This window comes from Maylandia zebra, linkage group LG1 (assembly GCF_041146795.1).
Source record: "Maylandia zebra isolate NMK-2024a linkage group LG1, Mzebra_GT3a, whole genome shotgun sequence".
Classification (NCBI taxonomy): domain Eukaryota; kingdom Metazoa; phylum Chordata; class Actinopteri; order Cichliformes; family Cichlidae; genus Maylandia; species Maylandia zebra.
In genome coordinates, this window is record NC_135167.1 from 31,397,928 (window position 1) to 31,420,036 (window position 22,109).

At 41.8% G+C, this 22,109-nt stretch overlaps 1 protein-coding gene across 3 annotated transcripts; it reads right to left on the reverse strand.

The window, feature by feature from the left end:
- Positions 1-963: 963 nt before the first annotated feature.
- Positions 964-21,895, reverse strand: bbox1 (butyrobetaine (gamma), 2-oxoglutarate dioxygenase (gamma-butyrobetaine hydroxylase) 1). Of its 3 annotated transcripts, none has more exons than XM_004558061.3 (8): positions 21,807-21,895; positions 17,786-18,243; positions 16,089-16,203; positions 5,753-5,951; positions 4,103-4,208; positions 3,744-3,940; positions 2,919-3,085; positions 964-2,109 (listed from the first exon to the last, which is right to left on the reverse strand). In XM_004558061.3, the coding sequence occupies exons 2-8, from the start codon at positions 18,185-18,187 to the stop codon at positions 1,949-1,951; spliced, it is 1,347 nt and encodes a 448-aa protein (XP_004558118.1). In that variant the 5' UTR covers positions 18,188-18,243; positions 21,807-21,895; the 3' UTR covers positions 964-1,948. The 3 variants fall into 3 exon arrangements, with proteins under 3 accessions (XP_004558118.1, XP_004558119.1, XP_023008349.1); XM_004558062.5 differs by lacking the exon at positions 21,807-21,895 and adding an exon at positions 19,702-19,860; XM_023152581.3 differs by lacking the exon at positions 21,807-21,895 and adding an exon at positions 19,615-19,821.
- Between the last annotated feature and the right edge of the window lie 214 nt (positions 21,896-22,109).

The following is a 22,109-nucleotide window of genomic DNA, read 5'->3' on the forward strand; positions in this document are numbered from 1 at the left end:
GAGCTGCTGCTCAAAGTAACCTAATCAGAGTGGTGGTTGCCATGACAGCTGTGGCTCAGGAGGTAAAGTGGGTCCACCAATTTGGAGGGTTAGTGGTTTGACCTTCAGCTCCTAAAGGCTGTATCAAAAGGTGCTTAGTCAAGACACTGAACCCCATAGTGCTCCTGATACATCCACTGGAGCGTGTGGGATAGAAGGTGCTCAAAGACAGGAACCAAAGCTCTGTGTTTGTGAATAAAGGAGAAAAGCAAGAGTATACTCACTGGACAATTTGCTAGGTACAGCTTACTACTACAGGGCTGAACCCCCCCTTATGTCTTCAGAGCTGCTTTCATTCTTCACAGAATCAACAAGGTGCTGGAAACGCTCATTAGAGATTCTGGTTCATGTTGACCTGATGGCATCACTCAGTTGCTGCAGATTTGTCAGCTTCTCATCAATGTTGAATATTGCAACTCTTTCCCAGTCTTCAAGTGGTGCCAGTTTCCTGTCAGCTGACAGAATTGGTACCTGGTGTGGTCTTCAGTGCTGTTTTATGCATTCTTTGGTTATAAAGTGTGCTTGTTCAAGCACACTTTTCTTCTGTCATCAACAAGACATTTTCATCCAGAGAACTGCTGCTTACTGGATATTTTCTGTTTTTACAACCATCCTCTGTAAACCCTAGAAATGGCTGCTCTGACCAACAACAACCATGCCACATTCAAAGTCACTTAAATCACCTTTTTCCTATCATTCTCATGCTCAGTTTGAACTGCAACAGGTCATCTTGACCATGTCTGCACACCTACATGCACTGAGTATGTGACTGGCTGATTAGCTATTTGCACTAACAAGTAGCTGAATAGGTGTACCTGATGAAGTCTGGTTAATGTAAGTGACATTCCATTTACTGATGCTGGGCATCTCAATGATGTCTCGCTGAAATTTCACACAGTCAACAGAAAAAAAAAAGCAACATGATTTTCGATGAGTTTTAAAGTTTATTTACCATCAGAAGCAGAAAAATTAATTTTCAAGTCACCAGATGTAGAAATAACCCTGGACAGCGGCAGAAGTATAACTGAGCTGCTGCTGGTATTTCATAAGGCCACAGCTAGCACAGCCGCTGTGCTGTAGCATAAGGCAATTCAGAAACTGCAACTCTACAGAAATGAAAGCAAAGTGAAGGACAGCACATCCTTCACACCGGCACAGGATCAAACAGAGGTAGAAAGATACTGTTGCAGGTAGTGAAAAACTGAAAAGGGGAAGAAAAGAAACTTGGATTCAAACAGGTTCCACCTGAAACTACTCCCTGTTCCTTGTACACAATAATATAATGAACAATAAGTTTGATTTCAGACTCGTGAATCGTCGTCTTCAGACAGAACAAGTGAGAGATTTCAGAAACGGGGCTTGCTGAGCCAAATATTTCCACCAGAGAATGGGCAATGGTAAATTAGTGTAGAAAATGTATAAATTAAGAAGTACCAGGACAGAAAATAAAATCTCATAGTTAAGCATGTAAAAACTCATTTATAAAAACCTTTGTCAGCTTTAAAGCACCTTTAAATTTAGGAGTAAGGTGTTTCTCTTAATTCTTGCATTGTTGCGTTGCACAGTGCGACACATCTGCAGAGCTCCAGTCATCCTGTAACCTTTGCAGATTTTTGTAAATCACTAATACATACATGTGTGTATATATATATATATATATATATATATATATATATATATATATATATATATATATATATATATATATATATAAACATATATAAACAAACAAACATTTATAGTTTAACAGTTTGATTACAGAGGCAGCAATTCAGCTCTTGACCTGTTGCCTGGTAGGTCAACACGTTTGCACTCTGCCCTCTCAGCATTTTTAAAACATACGTTCAGCTTGACTTCTTCTCCAAAGGATCTAAAGCTACTTATTTCAACATGGCCGTACGTCTGGAGCTCACAAGTCCTCGTGGACCGCCTTGCGGAGAATCCGGAGACGGGACATGACTTCGTCCCAGTCCAGGTAACAACCCTCGAGGTGCCGGAGCCTCTCCAGCCTGCTGATGTAGCTCTTTCGGCCGTGAAGCAGACGCCAGTTATCAAAGGTTACGATGTCACCTGAAATAGAACCACCACCAGAGATCAGATGTGAAGCTGTGGGGCACGTCATTGATCCTAGATTTACTTCAGCACAGACTTTCATTTTCTTATTTGCCCCACCTCGTTCAGAGAGGTCAGAGTTGGCTGCAGAACAGCTTATAATAGCTCACAGGCGTCATTATGCTTCAAATAAAATCTGAAACCTCTGACATCGCAGTCTCGGAAACCGCTGGACGACAGTCCTAACTTCCCAAAGCTGGCACTACCACATCAAACAGCATGAGCCAAAGTCTCATTGTGCTGTGGGCAAAATTCAGCACAAGACAAAAGCAGCTTTAAAGTCAGGTCATCAGGATGGAAGCCTGAGGAATGCTGTCAAAAAACTGCCTCTCTGCTAACACCACTGTGCCTTCGAGCCCCACTCTGAAGTCCTTTAAATAAGTTCATCTCCGCTACCTGATGCTGCAGACTCTTAGCACACTGTTTTTTCAGAGGGTGTTGCATTACACTCTGGTCGTTTGCTTTTCTCTGCAGCAGCGGCACTGACACGTCACATGTCATCGCGACCCTGACGAGGACAAAGCTGTTGTTGCCCATCGCCGTCACAGTTCGTTTTCTGTTTAACACAAGCATTATCCTGCAGACTGCGCCCACCTCCCTCTCTGCATCCATTTTATTTGCACTCTCTTTCCTCGCACCTCTCACTTATTTTCATTTCGTTCTTCCACTAACACACACTGTTTGGTATACAGGAGCATGGATGGGGGCCTTTTACACACACATTTTCCTATTCTTCTCATTTTTAATGGAAAGAGGTGCACGCTGACCTGGCTCCATCCTATAGGTGACCACGTTCTCCGGTCGGTTCATGATGTCCACGTAGGCCTTCAGTGCTCTGTAGAAGGGTTGGACCTGATGTACGGGCAGGTCCAGCACCGAGTCTCGGGTGGCGTTATTGTAGTTGATCTTCACGACTTGCCCGTCTGCGTCGACGCTGCACCGAGAGGACAAAGCTCAAAGTCAAACTAAAGTGAATCGGGACTTTTAGAGATGAGACAACCAGTCCATTAGATGCTCCACAAGAATGAATTAGAAAGCATTTCATGATTAGGCATTTTAGTCATGTATTAAGGAAGCATGCAACTCACTACCAATTCACTGAGTCTAACAGCACAACTAAATTGAATTAGTCAGTTTAATATCTTAGATGTAACTCCAGCAACTGATTATGAAATTCACTGCAGATCATTTTTCTACTCATTCATCTTTGCTCTCTACTCCCACCTTATCATTGTGACAGTAGTTACCGCACATTGACTAATTTGACATAAATCCAGCTTTTTTCAGTTACACTTGAACAGACACATGTGACTGAACATCTAATTAGCATACAATTAATACGAAGCTACGCTCTTATGATCTGCACAGCTCATGTGTGAACATAATCACTGTGAACAGCAGATGGCAGTGTCCCATTTCAAATGACAAAAATACACACCTAAGCGTATATAAGTGTACAGAAATGTCACTGTGTAGTTTCTCTAAAAGTCTGAATCTCTGCTTTATATAAAATGAGTAAATGTGTGTGTGTGCCGGGGAAAAAACCTCAAAGAAAGCACAAACTGATGATCTGCCTGATCATCTCCACTTACTCAATGATGCAGTTCTTGGACTGCAGCATGAAGTCGCAGTAATCTGTCCCGGTGTCGGTGAAGTCCACGCGCAGCGAGGTGAGCGTCTGGAAGGCCTCTGGGTCTTCTCTCTGCAGCTGCTCAGCCATGTGGAAGCCGTCCACCACTTCGCTCTCCCCTCCTTCCTTAGCCTGGTTGATGCAATGTAGAAACTGCACCTACGCCAGCCCGACACAGACACACACACATGCTCCACAAATGCTCGTTTTACAACTCTGACAACGTAAAAGCCGAACGCAGCCATAACTCAGGAGCGATACCATATCTGTCTGCTGTTATTTCATCTTCCAAACAGAGCGTACAAGTAAGATTTTACTCACTCCAGGTGCAAAGTGTAACGCTGGGTAGTCTGTATGCAGACTGAGCTTTCCTGAAGTGTAGGCTACATTGTTTGCCATGGGTTTGTCCTGGACCTGCCATGTGTGCCTGAGGACAAAGATAACATTCATTAATATACTCCACTTTAATTATTTAACTTTAGCTTTAGAAGATCAGCGGCGACAATTAGGCCGCGTGGAGGAAAAAGGACGAGATCAGATGAAGTTCGGAGGGTTCCCTGAGGGGGGAAAGCAGGCAGCTTCACAGGAATGCTCAGCCTGTAGCCTCTTAAGCAGGCACTTCATTGAGATGCAGCAAGAGTCGAGCACTAATGAGGTAAAGTTATCTTCCATGTTCTGTTTGCATGTCTCGTTCGGATGATGCGGGGGTCGTAAAACTGTCTCGTTTCTGTGATGGCAGGCCTTCAGCTTTAGTCTGCAGACTCTTTTACTTCCAGTGGCATGAGCTCATCCGCTGGCAGAGGCAAAGCTTTACGCTCCAAACCTCTGTTCTGACTGAGTGCACCAGGTAATTCCTCTGGCTTAAAAAAAAAAAAAAAAAAAGCTGGAATGCTTTTAGGTTGTTTTCCCCGTCTCTGTCCTCAAGTAATCAGCACAGCAATAAGTCAAAATGATGAACTCTGGTGTGGTGAAAGGGGCCCCGACGGCCGTTCGCTAAGCTCCTCCATGAAACCGAAATGAATCAAAGCTATGGATTATTCACTATTGGACATATTTCGTTTTTTTGCCTGTCCCATTTGGTTCTTTAGCCGTCAGAATTGTTGTCTGAAGACCAACAAGGATACCCAATGGATTTACTTTGCCAAATGGATCATCGTGGCATTGCTGTATTGGTCCATTTGATCGACCTTTGTTTTTATTATTTATTTTATTTTATTTTCAGTTGCTACAGACGGGACAGACATGAGTGAGGGATAGGAAAGGGAGAAAGAAAGAGGAAGGAAAAGAAAAACAGAAGGGGAGAGGGACAGTGAGAAAGGGAAAAAAATCTCCTGGATCACCTGTTGAGAGAGAAAGAATAGAAAACAAGCAAAAAAAAAACCAAAGCAACATACTAAACACAACACCATCGCATTAATCTAGCTAAGTGTAAACAGCAGTAAATACTAAATATTCAATGTTGTTGTGCAGCACGCAGGACAGACAGCGCACAATGTGCTTTGAAGTAGCAGCAAAGAAAGGTGTAATTTAAGTCTACGAACAGTGAACACACCCGTGTGCACACCCGTGTGCACACCTGTGTGGATCAGCACGCTTGTATTCAAATGGTTTCCACATGTAATGGTCTGCAAGAGGATGTAGAGAGCCATAACCCCGTCCCCCAGGGCATGAAGCAGGCATGGAGGAGATCCAGGCCCCAGACATATTTCGTTAATGTACCAAAGTCAGAATCTGAGCCCTTCTTTCAGCACAATATCGAGCTCTTTCTGATTCACTGGAAAAAGACATGCATTTTTTTAAGGGTCTTTTGTATTTAAATTCTTACTAATAACACTCCGGGGCTCTGCTCCAGCTAATATATGATCGGTGGAAAATTCAACAGCTCGGGATTTAGAGGGGAGTCAGATTATTAAACAATGGCTTGGCTGAGGATCACTGGAGCAAAAATGGAGGAAGATCACAGAGTCTTACCCGTAAAATGTCAGCCTGAGATAGCCAATCCTCTCAGCCAGTCTGGCCACTTGGCCCTGCTCTGCAGGAGCCCCCTTCAGGTAGACCATGCCAACACGACGCAGGGCCAGGAGCCAAGTGAGCGCGGCCTTATCGTCACGGAGGACTTCGTCAAAGTCTGCTGAGGGAATGCGCAGTGTCGAGTCCCAATAATAACGCCCTGAAACGAGGAAGCGGACACGGCAGAAAGTTCACTTCTTATGTACGTGTTTATTTCTGGTTTCTGTCTGTCAAGAATTAAAGCTGGTTGTGCGACACAGGAACACAAAGCATTCTAAAGCAACAGCCTCTGTGCCATAACGGCTCCGTTACACAAACAAATGCTGTACAGCGAGGGCAGGAGTGCTCTGCAGCAAAGCATTTTATCAGATGTTACACTCTTGTTTTGTCCTTCTTTGTCAGCGTGCTGGTATAAACCCGAGTTGGCTTCTAGCTGACTGAGAGACTGCAGGTTGCACAGACAGTTTTATATAACCTGTAGATATTTGGAGATCTTTGCACTCTCTGAAGGAGGTCAAGCCAATAAACTGGGTGGCAAGGGCCCACACCACAAAACGTTCCGAGCTGCGTGCCCCCCAAGGTGGATCCTCAGGTGGTTGAACCAGTCCCTGCAAGTCATCTCACTTCTTTCCTCCGAGCTCTTCTCCTCCGCCGCCGCCCTCCTCCAATAAAAGGCGTAAAAATTCAAAGAATTAATCTGAGCCTGTTGACTTCAGCTGCAATCAGATATAGGGCACGTCTGCTCTCTCAGACTTTCCATCAGCACACATTTGACCTTCCAAACCCCCCCCCCCCCCCCCAATCCTCTTCTCATCCTGGTATGCTGCAGGTGAATGAAATCAAGTCAACATGGAAATATGACCACAAACACTTTTTATTATCAAATGAAACACAATGAGTAGTTGGATTTCCTTTGTTTAAAAAACAACAACAATATTAAGTAGCAGCTAACAGTATGACTGATGTGATGTTTGTTTTATTGCAAAAAAGGAAACAATTCATTTAAAGTCCATTACTGCCCCCTGCTTATTAGTTCCAATTAAATCTAGAAACGCTGCAGATCTCCACTGCATGCCATCGTGTGTGCGCTTGAAGAAGAATAGCTTGCTGAGAAAAATCAGCACGTCTCCATCAGACAAACAGAAGTGTGGAGAAAACCCCCCCAAAATCCTCCCACTGCTCTCCACCCAACTGGCTCGACTTCTTTTTCCGTGGAGCCTCCCTCCAGTGACTTCCAACGAAACAGCTGCTAAGTGCATTTGTGGGGGGAGGAGGAAGAGGAAGGTTTAAACTGAGGAGATTTTGTACCTGTCTGATGTTTGTGGCTCCTTTTCGTGTCTTTTTTTCCTTTGTCCACCGACTTCCAAACAACTTTCCAAATGGCTGCATCATAAGCAGATTACAAGGCTAAGGCTTGCAGGAGATGGACACACAGGGCGAGCGCGCTGAACCTAATGCATAATTTATCATCATCTAAAGTGTTTCAAACCGCAAAACAAAATGCGACTGTTTGCTCTGAAGGCCACAAAGATTTAGAGGTATGACAAAAAGACTTTAACTGGTGATGCGGAGTTTCAGAGCCGCTGAGGCAGAGATGCAGCATCAGTCAGAAACACAGCGATTGTGACTTGCAGACCTCCCTCCAGGCTGTTGTCACAAACAATCAGTTTCTGGCTGCACAATTCAAAGGGTCAGGAACCTGCTGCTTGTTAAAACTTGTCAAGAGGGCGGTGGGCAACAGAGATGGGGAACGAGAAACTGGGGCAAAGGTCAAGCCCCAGTGTTACAATTACTCTTGTGAAACTGGAACTGTCTTGTACAGGCATTGCGGCGTTTCAGCTCTGCAGTTTAGGGTGTCACTCGTGACAAAGGGGCTACAGCGTTAGCTGCAGTGTGCGTATACATCAGCTGAGCAGTCCTGGCTCTAGTTCAGCTCCGATCTCATTGTGGAAACGCATCACGTTCGCCGCTATCAGGGGAATTCACAGCGTGGCTGCTGGGTTGAACAAAAGACGAGAACTTTGCAGAGTATCTGCTTTCTAATCAAGTAATCAGCACCTAACATTAGCTTGTTTTTAACCGGCAAGGCTAATCACAAATCTTGCATGGGAGGAATCATAAAGGAGGATCTTCCCCCGTCACACTGATCACACATTATGAAACAAAATAAGTTTTTTTTTCACCCGAACAGCTTTTGCTAACCTGTTTCTCTGCAGCTGCTGTTACACTCACAGTGCAGTTCTATTCAAAAGATATTCTTTGATTTAAAGCTGCTTCTCTGCATCAACAATGGATTAAAAGCAGCATGTGAATATGAACGATGTCAGACAATTTTCAGTCGTCAGCTTGCCTCAGCTTATTGGAGCCTCTCCTTTTCACTGCTCTCGTAGCTTGTTTTCCCAAGCAGCTGGAAGTGGGTTTTTGGCAATAAAGCACCAAGTTTTTTTTCTACCTGCTCTGCACTTAAAGTAGGTAAAGTGGTCCCCCCATGATCGGAAGGTCGGCGGTTCGAATCCACTTAACGGCTACCCTGAGGTACCCCTGAGCAAGGTACCGTCCCTACACACTGCTCCCCGGGCGCCTGCTTAGTGGGCTGCCCACTGCTTCACTGAGTGAATGGGTCAAATGCAGAGAAAAACAAGTAATTTCCCCATGGGGATCAATAAAGTATCCATTATTATTATTATTATTATTATTATTATTATTAACAGTTAAAAAACACAGCTGCCAAGATGCTGGTGAACACTGAGGAGTGCTGGTAGCTAAAGAGACAGATTTGTAGGAGGTGGGGGTGACCAAAATCAAATCTTAGTGAAGTCAATGCTGTAGTTCTATTAATGAAGTGAACACAAGCTCAGTGTCCTGCAGCAGTAAACCTGGGCAGATCAAGTCCAGTACACAATATTCTTGTCCTGTAAGTACAAACCACTCAAAGCTCTTAATCACCAATTTTTTTTGAGTATTCTTTTGGAAAAGCATCCACACAGGCAATAAGAACCATCACTCTCTTTTGCATAGTTTCCAGCTGTGGTTACCGGTGGTCCGGTGTCAGAATTAGCATGTGTGTGTGTTTTTAAATATCAGTATGCAAAAGAAAAAAATAATAAAACAGAGCAGAGCAGTGTCAAACTGAGGCAGCCTCGAGTCTGCACTGTGTTCATTTGTGTAAAATCACTGTGGGTTTCACACACAGGACTGTGCTGCCATGTGCTTGAAGGGACACCCTCCGACAGCCTGACAAGATATGTGCATAATCCCCTCCACTGTGCCCCCACCCCCCCAGTCCTGGTCTGCTACAGTGGCTTTTCCAGATGAGGAAACCTGAAGCCGTGGTTCCCGTGGTCGTCAGGCAGCTCATGGCAGTTTGGCTCTGCTCTCGCTGGGCTGTGTGATTTAAGCTCGCAGGCCCAGGGTCGCTCTCCTCTGCAACTGGGAGCGCCTTCAAAGCTCTACTTGAATCACTGCAGTTATCCAGAGCTTTTGTTTTGACTTGGTTAAGTTTTATCACAGAGCTCAGATCAGCAAACTGCTGTTTATACTGAAAGCAGATTTTAGAAGTTTTACTGAATATATGCAATCTCCTTTGTTTTTGTTTTTTTTTAAAGTGGAAAAATGACCCCGCTATCTGTACTTTTTATTTGATTTTAGTGGTGCATCAATATAAACTATGGTGGGATCCTTTGTACTCTTATTGGTTAAAGATCTACAATCAGTCAAATCAGTTTTGTTTTAGTTTTTTTGTCCCAATAGATTTTGCTTTGTCTCTCTACGAAGGACTAAAAGAAGCTTTTCATGTAAAGAAGAAAGAGCAGAAACGGTCACTACTGGCTTTTATCAATGTTTTAAACTATTTAATGTTCCAGTATAATCCTTTTCTAAGAAGACACCTGGAAAGAAATGTGCAGTCATATTCTACTCAACAATTACCAAGCACATTTGCATTTTCCTAGCATATGTACCGGAGTGTGCGTTTATCAATGGCACTGCAAGACCATCACGCCACCTTTCCACTAGTGCAACAAACACACCTTTATTAATGAAACAGACGCGGATTACGGAGCAGCCAACTTGTGCATTACCACTTTGGAAGACACAGTGTGAGCAGTGTTTTCTCACCGAGGAGCAGCAGTCCCCTCCGCACGCTAATCCAAACTTTCTCCATCTGCAAATTTAGTTTCCCGAAACTCAACTGAACACTGTGCTAGTTTGTCAAAATCATGTCTTCTTTTGGAAACTTATACGCAACTCTTTCAGCATTATTTCAAGTGCCAAGCGGGACGTCCGCCTTGCCAAAGAAATGAAAAATCCAATCATTATAGTCATTAAGCTTCCCGTGGAGTCTGATGCAAAGGTGTTGAAATTTCAAATGAGATGACAAAGAAAAGGGATTTAACCCAAATATAACTGATCCGTGAGGAATTATAGGAATACACCGTGAGAAATAAACTGTGTTGCGGGTGAAAAATGGTGAAATCTGTTGAAAGGGGGCCAATTTTGAGGTCGCTTGAAAGAGACACCTGATATATGAAAGGCTTGGTGAACCAATCGTATTTCTGACAAGTCTGAAGTGCTAAACCCCTCAAGACTCCATTATTGCAGAGTACACAGTAAATAAATAAAAGCCATTTATGACAAATTAAAGTATACACCAGTTTCTCATGTGAGGTTGGTAATACAGCCTGTGAGAGCGCATGTGTTTGGAAAGTTGGTTGTGCTGAAACTGTAAACGGCGCGTGAAGTGATGATCCAGTTTGGAAGAATGTACGCGTTTTTCCGCTGTTGGACTTCCACGGCTGTTTCCAGGGAAGCCGCTCGGTCGACTGATGACACAGAAGGCTAAACTCAGACCAGATGGCAAAGGGGAAAAACATCATTGAAACTGGGAACTGACAAATCAGCTGCTATGAAATCCATCAGCAGACTTAATGAAGAAAAATCCACCAGTCAGTCAGTACGTTTACGATATATGTCCAATTCAAATGGAATGCTAATTGATTTATAATGTAAGTATTAAAAGCAGGAAATTAGGGCAAAAAATACATTTTTAATGCTACGGAGAGCAAAGAAAACTGACACATTTTCTCTTTAGAAGGGAAAAGGATAACTGAAAAAGGCAACCAGGTTGATCGAAAAAACAAAACAAAACATGTATCTGTGTACAGGACATGGGTGCCAACACATGTGTGCAAACTGCATATATTTAGACATTTTTATCAATGTATCTCCCAGAAAGAGAAACTGAACCTGAACTTCTGGACTTTATGGCTGCACTGATGCGAAAATGATCATTTCCCTGATACCTTTGGACAGTTTCATTTTAGCCTGGAATTCTCTAGTTAGTGGAATCGGTACAAAATCGAGCAGCAACGGATTTCAATTTGACAAGACGACATTACAGGTTTTCAAGTCTGTTAGGGAGTATCTCTGTGGATGTTTTTAAAATGTATTAGCAAGTACTATGAAAGAGTCAGTCTGGTGCAGTACGTACTGTAGGGAAATATTTCCCCCTTTTTCTGTTTAGGTCAGCTTTTGTCAGACTTTTGACAGCAGAAATACTTTTTTGGCTGTGATAAGTTACTAAGACGTTTTTTTGGCAGGCCAGAGAAAGGACAGCTGTAAAAGCGAAAAGAAACCTTTTTCAAAATTAAAAAAAAGTCCAGTATACTACTTCATGTATTGCTTCAGATTTTAAACACACTTTGTGTTTCATTTTTATCTAAACTGATCAACAGCAGGAGTATTGAGTGATGCATGTGTTGAGGGAGCTATGACTATGGAAAGAAAACGCTGTGCAACTGAAGAAAAATTGCAAAATGATTGTAAAATAAACCCTGCTCTTTTATGAAATATGATTAACAATAAACCAGGGGACCAACGATTACTGTAAACACAGGCATAAATCTTTTGTTGTGACTTTGCCATCTATCAGTGAAGCACTGTTTTGATATTCAAAATCACTCTGAATGTGAATGGATGTGCTTCAAAGAAGAAAGTGCGCTTTTACTAATAAAACCTGATCCTGATATTCTGCGAAATCGCATTTAAAGACTCAACTTGTTACAAGAGTAATGACATGCCATTATGCCCCAGTTGAGGATGAACAGTTGGCTAAATTAGAGAATACTCATAACTGCAATTTAGAAAAAGAAGAGACTACATATGTGAAGTGGTGGATAAGTGTGAGGAAAAAAGCTCAAAGCCACGTATTCAGGCTTATTTTTACTTTTTTAAAAACCCCACTTAACCTGTTTCATTTCTGCCTTTTAAATACCAGTGACATAAAATTAGTCATGAAATCAACCCCGGCTAAATAAACATGACAAGCTCCAAGTGGGAGGCCCGAGATGATTACATGGCTCAAATACTGAAAGCATCTGGCAGGCTTTAAGTAAATCACTGACAGATTTATTATGAAAGGAAGACTCATTGCAGATAAGGATGTGAGTGACATATGCTTTTAGTGTTCCCGAGAGCACTGCGACATCGTCACTCTCCTTTAAACGATGTAAAGGGTTCATAGTGCCAGCAAGATAATGGCATGAGTGTATTCCAAAGGTCCCGAACATATCTACAAAGGAGATGTAAATACTCGATCCACACAGAATAGCTAAGTCTATTAAATGCGTCATTCCGTGCCGACTGTGCGTTGAGCTCAGTGTCTGCGCATGCCAACACATCTGCTGTAATATTTTCTAATATGTATGAGCAGGAATGATTTCACAGCTATGTTTATTTACAGCAGCATTTCTAACGCAACAGACTTGAACTAACAACACTCATTTAAACTTGTAATGCTGCAATAAAGCATAAAATCTCAAATCCAGTTGGTACTTCCTGTCCAGGCTTTGCTCGAGGAATAATCCTGATTGGGAAAGCAGTGGATCGAACAACAAGAAAGCACTGACGTTCATAGATCCACGTCACACATCAAAGCTTTTTTAACTCGCGGTGGACTCTTGGTCATTATATCAAATCTCAATTTTAGATAAGTTCTTTTTAAATATCAAGTAATCAAACAATTTCTGCACAAATGCAGTAAAACATGAAAGCATATAAGGCAGTAAGAACCACAACAGTTTAAAATAAAAAGGTACAGTGGAGTTTATAAGAAATCCCCACTCGCAGAAACCGAGCAGCGTGAGTTTAAATCTGTGGTCGCACGTTATCTGCAGGCTCAGGGATTCGTTTGTTCTGAAAGGAAGGAAATACAACGGTGAGCTTGTATTTGCTAAGAACATGCTGCTGTGTTCTTGACCCTCAGTCTGAATTCATTTTCCATATGGTACAGACAGACAGGGGTCTGCGTGAGACTCGGTTACACTGACGTCAGCTTTTTTTTTTCCTCTTAAACACAGCCCACTTCCTTACAGCGTTTCACATTAGCTTAGATTTTTACTGAGTGTATTTATCAGGATAATAAATTTGAAATTCTGACATATTACAGACCTATCTAATATATTTAAGTTTATACATTTTTGGAACTGACACAATCTTTGTTATTTTATTTTTTCCAGGTAAAGTTATGAAGAATACGGGCTTAACGTGCAGACTCACCTGGACTTCCACAACAAAAACAGCACTGGTAGATGATCACAGAGTCATTTCCATCGTAAAGATAAAATTTTATCGAAATCAGCCAAGGAATTCTGTTTAAAACCAAAAGTCAGCCCAGCTCTGGAACAGCATTCTTTGGACAGATGAGACAGATCAGTCTGTACCAGAACAAGGAGAAGGGAAAAGTACGGAGGAGGCTTGGAAAGGCTCACGATCCGATGCATACAACATTCCCTGTGAAATATGGCGGATGCAGTGCGACACATGGTTAAGCACTTTGTCCCTGCTGTAGACAAAACAAAAGGCAAAAAAGGCATTTATCAGTGATACTCATCTGTATCACTGAATAACTGTCCCCGATTGATGTCTAATAGCATTTCACCAATAGCTTTCTGGTGAGCTACACACTTGTGATTTGAAAGGCACAAATAGTAAAAGAAAGCAAGAAAAAAGCCCTACTTTAGACAAAAAGTGAAGTTTTAAAACATGATGAATAAAAACCCCAAAGCTCAAATTATCACATTGACCTCACTGCGTCTCAAGTGTGCTACACTTTCGCTTTCACAAGCCCACTTGGGCCTGTAAAATCGAGGAGCGCTGCATGAAAAAGCACACAGAAATTCAAACGGTGGGCTTCACTTTAGCCACAAACAAGTAAGTGAGTGAGAATACGAGAAAAAACCTCAGAGGTGAACGCTGTGCATCATCCATCTTTTGAGAATGTAGACCTTTCCGGTATTTTTCAGTTCGAGGAATTTCATGCTGGCGCTCAGGAGGAAATAATTAAACCCAGTGAGTGCGTGTGTGTGTGTGTGTGTACGTCATCTTTTATTGTGTTTTGATGCATGATCTTAGCAGCGCCTTCCAGGAGCGCTCCTGGCTCTGAGCTGAGCGCTTCTGAAAAAAAACAAAACCCTAAACAACAAAATGACTGTCTGTAAATTGCTATGAGGGCGATCTACTTACACCTCCACATGAATAGAGGAGTTCTGCAACACAAGACACACACGTACAGACCCTTAATCAGTCTGGAACAGAGCAGGAGCCGCTCAGCCCTGTGGATCCTTCAGGACCACGTGTGTGTACACAAACCAACTACAGTCCATCCCCCGCTCCACTGAAGTGCTGCTACCTTGTTCCACAGCTGAACTTTCTCCTCTGCTTGTCTGGCAGACTGTAAAGCGTCCTGGGCCATTGTAAATGTACTGTAAAATGAGTTTTCTTCTAGTCTTTAAAAAAAAAGTATTGTAATGTTACAAAGCGAAAAAAAACAAACAATGTTTGCAAAGACGAGTTTAAATCGGGGGCATCTTTTTGTTCCCTGGGAAAAGCTCGGAATTTACACGAATTTTCATTTTAGCAGCTACACAGTCAAGCGGCGCTCACAGTGACTGTATTCACGTCGCATGCCAAGTGCTATTACATTTTCTACTACACATTCATTCATATATTTCCCTGCAGATAAACCCGTCTAGTTCAGACACACTATTGTCAGATACAACTGATTGGAAAACACTTTAAACTAAAAAGCGACGATGGAACAAAAACAACAACTACATGAAGTATGAAATACCAGTCTGCAATTGTTCTAACTCTACAGTAATCCCAGCAAGAAATTTATTTCAACTGAGCAACCTTGACAGTCTCATTAACAGACTACAGGGATACGCACAAACAGCTTCCGAATATAATTGTGACACAGTGGAATAGGCCTACAGAAATTACTCCGTTTATGTCCAACAGCGCTAAAGCAGAAAATGTTTCATTTACACCGTCCACACAGGAGGATACATAATTACCCACTTCCAACGTGCCTGCGTTGAAAGACGAAAATTAAATCATCTTGTATTTTGCAGTAAATTACTGTGAATGCATTACTCAGAGTTTGATACGAACTCATCGCTGACTGAACTTTTCTGTGTTGGACAAAAAAAAGAAAAAAAAGAAGTCAAATGAATCACCGTGTGCTGAAATAAAACCGGCTGCACTTAACTTCTATTCTTCCCGTTCGGACTGTGAGTCGCATCTAATGTGAAATATGAGGTTCTGTGGTCACAGTATGGAAAATGTGATCCGTGACGAGCTTCGTTGGACTTGCTGCTTTACCGTTTACGTGCAAGCTGGTAACACCTGCTGCTCGGCAAGCTGATAAATTGCCGTTTTCAGATACTGCTTTGAAAATGCAGTTATTCATGACAGTGTTTGTTCATCCTGTTAATTTTGAGACAGCTGCGGCGTGATTTATGGCCCCCTTTAAAGATAATCTATTTTACCATTACATCAACAATAATTAGAAAGTAATCACTGGTTTAAGACTACAGCAGCCCCAATAACGGCAGCCCTTTTTGTCACCAATTTAATGGTTTCATTTTGTGGCCTTCTCAGTTAAACTCCACATAAGTAAATACAATACAGTAGAAGATCAAAAATAAGAGTAAATTCTACTTTACAAGAACATCACAAACTAAAGCAGAGATATTAAATGAAACTCCCCAAATGTACATAAAACATTCTCTTGGTGGAAAGATTTTTGGCACACACTGTTGCAATCTGATAATACCTTCTACCTTCTTTCAGGTGACAAAGCTTAGCCCATGATGAAACGCATGCAATTCAAAAGATCACAGCACAGCTCGGCACAGGAAATCCTGGATAGAGGGCGAGGCCGCTGCTCCTATCAAGTACATGACATCCTAAAAGTACAGACTTTAAATTGAGTGAAAATTATGAAAGCTGGACTCACTATTGAGGAAAAGCTCTTCCTGCATTGCCTGTCGGGCAGCAGGAGAGAAGCAGCGTTTCTTCAGCCACTCTGCATCAAAGACACTGATGTGCTGGTCGGGCCATACGATGGAGACCTGTGGAGAGATGAAAGCTTATTGAACTGGTTTGTCAAAGTGCTCTTTTTCTTTTTAAGTGTTCACCTAATATTTTGTAGTGATTGCTAATCAACTGAAGTAAAGTTTGTGTCAAATGAACAATCCATGTTTATTTAGAGGGTATTGTCTTGTTAGTAACACATGACTAGGATAGAAAAAAAGATGGGTTTGAACACTGATCTTTGAAGGCGTTGGTTTTTTTTTTTTTGCTTCATAAGGTTAAAAAAAACAAAAAAACAAAACTTACTCCCTTCTTTCCAAATACCTGTGGAGGCTTTTAGCCAATCCAACCACGTCCTCAAACCTTTTGGTATTTTTAAAGACGCGTGTTTGCTATAATGCATAATGGCTATCCAGTATATCTTGGCACAGGAAACAGGATGCACACGGTAGCTTGGCAGTGCTGTCACGTCAAAGGAATCTGTTTATAGCCGTGTCCTACTTCAGGGCCTGGATCCTCTGAAGGACACAGTTCACTGGGGAGATTTCTTTGGAGGACTTAAAGGTCAGGCTGAATGCGCCAAAATTAGACTGTCTGACCTCATCGACCTCCTCAGTTCATCACCAGGCAGTTTCTCAGTAACAATAAGCAAAGTGTAAATGTCATTCCCGAACTGGAACAAGTTTCATGACAACCAAGTATAATGAGATGCATTTAAAATTTTAAACACGACAACGACACAAGCGCACCCAAACAAACTGCTTAAAGCAGAGCAACGAGAATAGAGTTGTGGAGATGTCATGTTTGAATCTTTGTAAAACATTTGAAATATCAGTTCTTCTGCTGAATTCATGTTTACTTATTTGTTTGGCCTGAAAACATCAGATAAAAGCAAGTAATCACTATATATTTTCCAGGGCCTAAGGTGACACTACTTTTTCCCCTAAAGAACAGTCAAAATTAGAATCCCTGCCTAGTGCCTGTACGCCCAGCAAACTAGCCAAGGTGCAGCTTTCATGCACATCTGTGCTGACTCATGATGTATGCAGTAAAGGCTAAAGGAACTTAACATTTTAAGTATCACACCAACCTGAAATCTAATCACATCTCCTCCTTCTGTTTCCGAGTTAATGTTCTGAATAATGGGCAAGAACGTGCAGAACATTATAATATCAGTTAAGTTGACCTTTTATCCTGTTTGATATTTGGTGAAAAGATCTTACGCTATGGCCAAAAAATAAAGAAAGAAAGAAATTGTGAGATAACACCAGTGACCTTTGACCACCAAAATCTAATCAGTTCATCCTTGAGTTTAAGTGAGCTTTTGGATATTATTTTGGATACTGATTAACTTAAAAGAGGACCAACTCATCTGCTGTTGATCTTACAGGTGAAAGTTATAAGGAGCGCAAAAGAAGTGGTATTTCAAAATAATGTGCAAGTACAACTACATGACTGGAGAGAAATTACTGTTGAACCAGAGAGTAGCTCTGGAAATCCACTCGCAGCCAACTTGAGTCATAATTTTAACTTTCATCCTTTTCTCTAAACATAAAACATCCATCTTGTGTGTCTGTGTGGAACTCTGAAAACCACAAGCCAAGTTTGGCAGCAGCCCACCTTGTTGTCATTGGTGACCTCCACAACATCTACTCCTGTGTGAATATCGAGATCGGTCAGCAAGAGCGCTCGGGCTTGAGCAGATTGCAGGGTACACAGTGGACACTGGCAGTTGTCTCTCAGCCAGGTGAATGGGTACAGACTGTGGCCTCCATCCTCCCACTCCACCTCCATCTGCCTGTCATCGTCCAGAGCTCGGACATGCCTCACTAGGTGGCGAGAGGCAGGAAGGGAGGCTGACTCCAGTGTGTGCCGCCCACGAAGATGTAATGAAATCAGGCAAGGAGGTAGAGGAGCAGCGGTTGGCCCCAGCCTACGACAAGCCCTCAGAGCCTGGCGGGTCAGAGAGGTGCTCCTCTGCAGAGCAGGCAGGGCCGAACGTGCAACAGTGCTCATCCACATTTCTGAAGGGTTTTGCCCCCGGCAGCTTTATCGCCAGATTGGAAAGGGCTAACACTCTGCAGAGAAAAAGTTAGTGACTTTAGACAATATTAAAAAGCAAGATTTTTTTTTCTCGTTTCCATGCAGCTTTTGGAAATGTGGTTTGTTGCTATGCTACACTCTGCTGACTGTGTTGATAAGACAAAGCTGCAGTTTAGAAACCACACAATTTTTCTTTTGACCGAAATGCTGAACAGTTTGCATGCACAAGACACATTAGCAATCTGAAATTGAATATGATGATGATATTCACATATTAACCTTCACCGTTTCATCGGTGGTGTGCCGATACAATACAGATACCGTTAAGCTATAAAGCCAGTTTATGTAGGGGAGAGCAGCTCGTTATGATTTATGAGATAAACAATCATTAATTTTGAAATTCTTTTAAGATTTCATTGACCAGTAAATAACTGTGATTTGTATTTTCCACAGTAATGAGTTAATACAACAAAACACAGCTTTCAGCTTTTCATGTATTTTAAATTTGGGTTTAGACTGTCTTTAAAGCACTCTGGGTCAGCTTCTGTTGTTTAAACGTGTTATAGGCTATAAACAAAACAGACAACATGGTTTAGACATTTTTCATTTAAAAAATGATTTAGACAATGACAATTCAGTGGGTTACATGCTGAACTTGGATGGAAACAAAGTATCAATCCTATTGTGTTAGTATCAATCTGATACCAATACCAGCTTTGGTATCGATACAATCGATATTTGGCCTGATCCGCCCACCTCTAATGTCTGACCACCAACCACAAAAAACCGACTGGAGACAGCAAACTCACAGTTAGGAACTTATAAGTGTGAAATGTTCGGAATGCGCTTTAAAAAATAAAAGACAGCTGGGTAATTTTGCCACCCAACTAACTAATGCATCATTCCACTTTCACAGATTCAAACAATAGCTGTAAAACATTTCGGGGGTGTAACTGTCTGTGCTGAACAGGGTTAGGTTTAGCCCTTTGATTCGTACCCCCCTCATTTGACAGCTGTGGGTGCTTGTTTTGTTACAGTTTATTTATATATAACTCAGTGCGAGATTAGCTTCTATTTCTTTAATACTGCTGACTTCAAGCTTCCCGATTCTACTGTTGTTGATCAGGGCTGTGGCACTGACAGCTGGTTTTGACAAGCATACAACATACATTGACTGAATCAGAAATGAGTTGGTGAACAGCTACTGACAGAGTGACTTATCCTCGGTCTAACTCCGTAAGGTCTAAAATGACAGCATTTAGCCGGTAGCCGCTGTGTTTGAAGAACGAGCTAACCCTCGACTGTTAGCAGGCTAGTTTCTGTCAACGCACTCGTTCATCCGGTACAACGACATCCTGAATTCAGCTTCAAAGCTAATAGCGAGACTAAACAGTGGAGCCGCTTACCCAGCAGGACTCCTGTGTCAAGTTTGTGTATTAAAGTGGCAGGAAGAAGAAAAAAAAGTCCGCCTTTTCGCCATCAACAGAATTTACCTGGATCAATTAGATGACGGTCGGTGTGTTGTTCCCACGAGCACTGCGGACGTCACAACACAACCGCCGGGTGTCAGCGTGCCAGAGAAAGTAGGTGAAAGGTTGATCGGCGGCAGTATTGAACAGGAAGACACAATCACTACACGCGCGTAAACTTTGCTCTACTTTCTTATCCCAGCCATAATACAGCCACGATACAATCTGATAAGGACAGGGTGGATGTGTTTTTAGAAACAGTAGTGGGAAAGTACAGCAGACACACGCTACACAGCTACCAGTTAATCTAACACCGTTATTTTAATTCTAATAGTAGGTGGGTCACAGTTTCAGTGTGATAAGCGCCTTTGGGTGGTTAGGGGCAAACATGTGCGCGTTTTGGAGGTCCACTAGGTTATCGTTGCACGTTATCCGCAGGTGTAATTACGAAAATGAATTACAGTCCCATTTGTTTTGTGTACCGCATTCAATCCAGTTAGCTAACATACAAAGAGCCGTAATAAAAGTTATTAATTATATCTGTGTTTACCCTGCAGTCAAATATTAAAAGATAAAGACCCTATAATAACACAGAAAAAACTCCAACAGTCAGGCAACTCCGTATGAACGAACACTTTGGCAACATTGGGAAGGAAAAACTCCCTTTTAATAGGAAGAAACCTCCACAGAACCAGGCTCAGGGAGGGGAAGACATCTGGTATGACCGACTGAGGGTGAGGGAAGAAAGACAGGACAAAAGACATGCCGTGGAAGAGATGCCTGGGTATAATAACAACTGATGATTAAATGTAGAGTGGTGTATAAACACACAGTCAATGAAAAAGGTGAGTAAAGAAGAAACACTCAGTGCACTTCAAGCTCTGCCTCCCATTCTGCTATTATGTATCCTAGGTACCCACAAGTAAACCAGAACTCTGGAAGCGAAGTGCTCTATTGAGGTGATATGATAAAACGGGGCCTTGTATGTGATAAGAGTTCAAATTTGATTCTGGATTTAATAGGAAGCCAATATGTGCGAAATATGCCCTCTCTGCCTAAAGCTCATTGGTTTGAGACAAATGCTGGGAACAGCGTTGTTTGTTTAACTTGGGAACGAAACTTAAAGGAGCACTTGAAGAAAAATGGCCAGTGCCACAATCCCCCATTTTAAAGTAAATGAGGCAGATCTGCACCAGCATTTAGACCTTTCACTTTCAGCTTTTCATGTATTTTAAAACGGGTTTTTTTTGGAGACCTGGAATGAGAATGTGCCTGTCTTTAAAGCACTGTGGGTCAGCTTCTGCTATTTAAATGTGGTATTGGTTATAATTGAAATAGACGTGACAGTCAACACAATAAGGTTCAGACATTTTTCATGGTGCCTCACTGAGGTATATTTTTTCATTTCCCAAAAAAATTAAATAAAATAAATAACACAATTCAGTGGGCTTCATACAGAACCTTAACGGTTATAAACAAAGTGTTGATTATATTGCGCTACTATTAGGCAGATACCAGGCCTGCACTTTACAGTATGAAGGACCCTAAAAATGACTGCTGTAAATCAAATTCTGCTGAAAAATTACAACACATTTCCTTTCAGAAATCTCATCTGCTTCTACTGCTTGTCAACAAATTTCAGTCTGAACCATGTTAGCTTGATGGCAGCACATAAGAAAAAAGTCCTGTAATCCCCAAAGTCTCCTGAGGAGTAAAAAATTGAGTACAAAAGTTGATGGGAAGCCATCCAATATCTGTTATGTATTTATACTTCAGTCTAGAGAAAAGTGAATGGATGACAGCCAATCCCCAGAGCCTATAAATGTCCATAGAAATTACATAAATTCTAAGTTTATATGTCTCTGTGCTTTTGAGGATGCCAGTGGAGGCACTAGATCAAATATTTATCATTCTGATATCAATAAATCTTTTACATTTATCTGGAATGAAGGTCCGAATATAAACTGTTTCTTTCAGCTTTGAAAGTGTGTCCACTTGCTACTTTTTTCTTTTAGACCAATGGTTGGGAAGTAATCAAAAAAACAAACAAACAAAAACGCATATTGAAAACTGTAAAAGTGATAAAGACATGAGTGGATAACGCACAGAACTTTTGTGTCCATTCATACCTTTTCCCCTCAGTTTTGATGCCTTCTTTGTAGGTTTCAGATGAGGATGACCAGCACACAGCAGCGGAGGAGTGTAAGTTTTAATCCAAGTGGCACCTGCTAATGCCAGAGTTTTATTTTGAAAAGCATCATTTTGAAATGATTAACCCAGGAAGAGACACATTGTCAGACACATGGTCACCTAGTTTACAGTTTAATAGATGTGCGTTTCAAAGGGTAAGAGATAATTTCTACTCAGTCACCCAAAGGCACTGGACTTTGTGCAACTGGTTCAAGTATACTCTCTGTGTTACATATGCTGTT

Excerpts from the sequence above, each read along its gene's own strand:
- bbox1 (XM_004558061.3), bottom strand. The coding sequence starts at position 18,187 with ATGTGGATGAGCACTGTTGCACGTTCGGCCCTGCCTGCTCTGCAGAGG. Across the intron at positions 4,209-5,752 it reads CTCAGGCTGACATTTTACGG|GCACACATGGCAGGTCCAGG; the intron begins GTAAGACTCTGT and ends CTTTGTCCTCAG. Across the intron at positions 2,110-2,918 it reads CACCTATAGGATGGAGCCAG|GTGACATCGTAACCTTTGAT; the intron begins GTCAGCGTGCAC and ends GTTCTATTTCAG.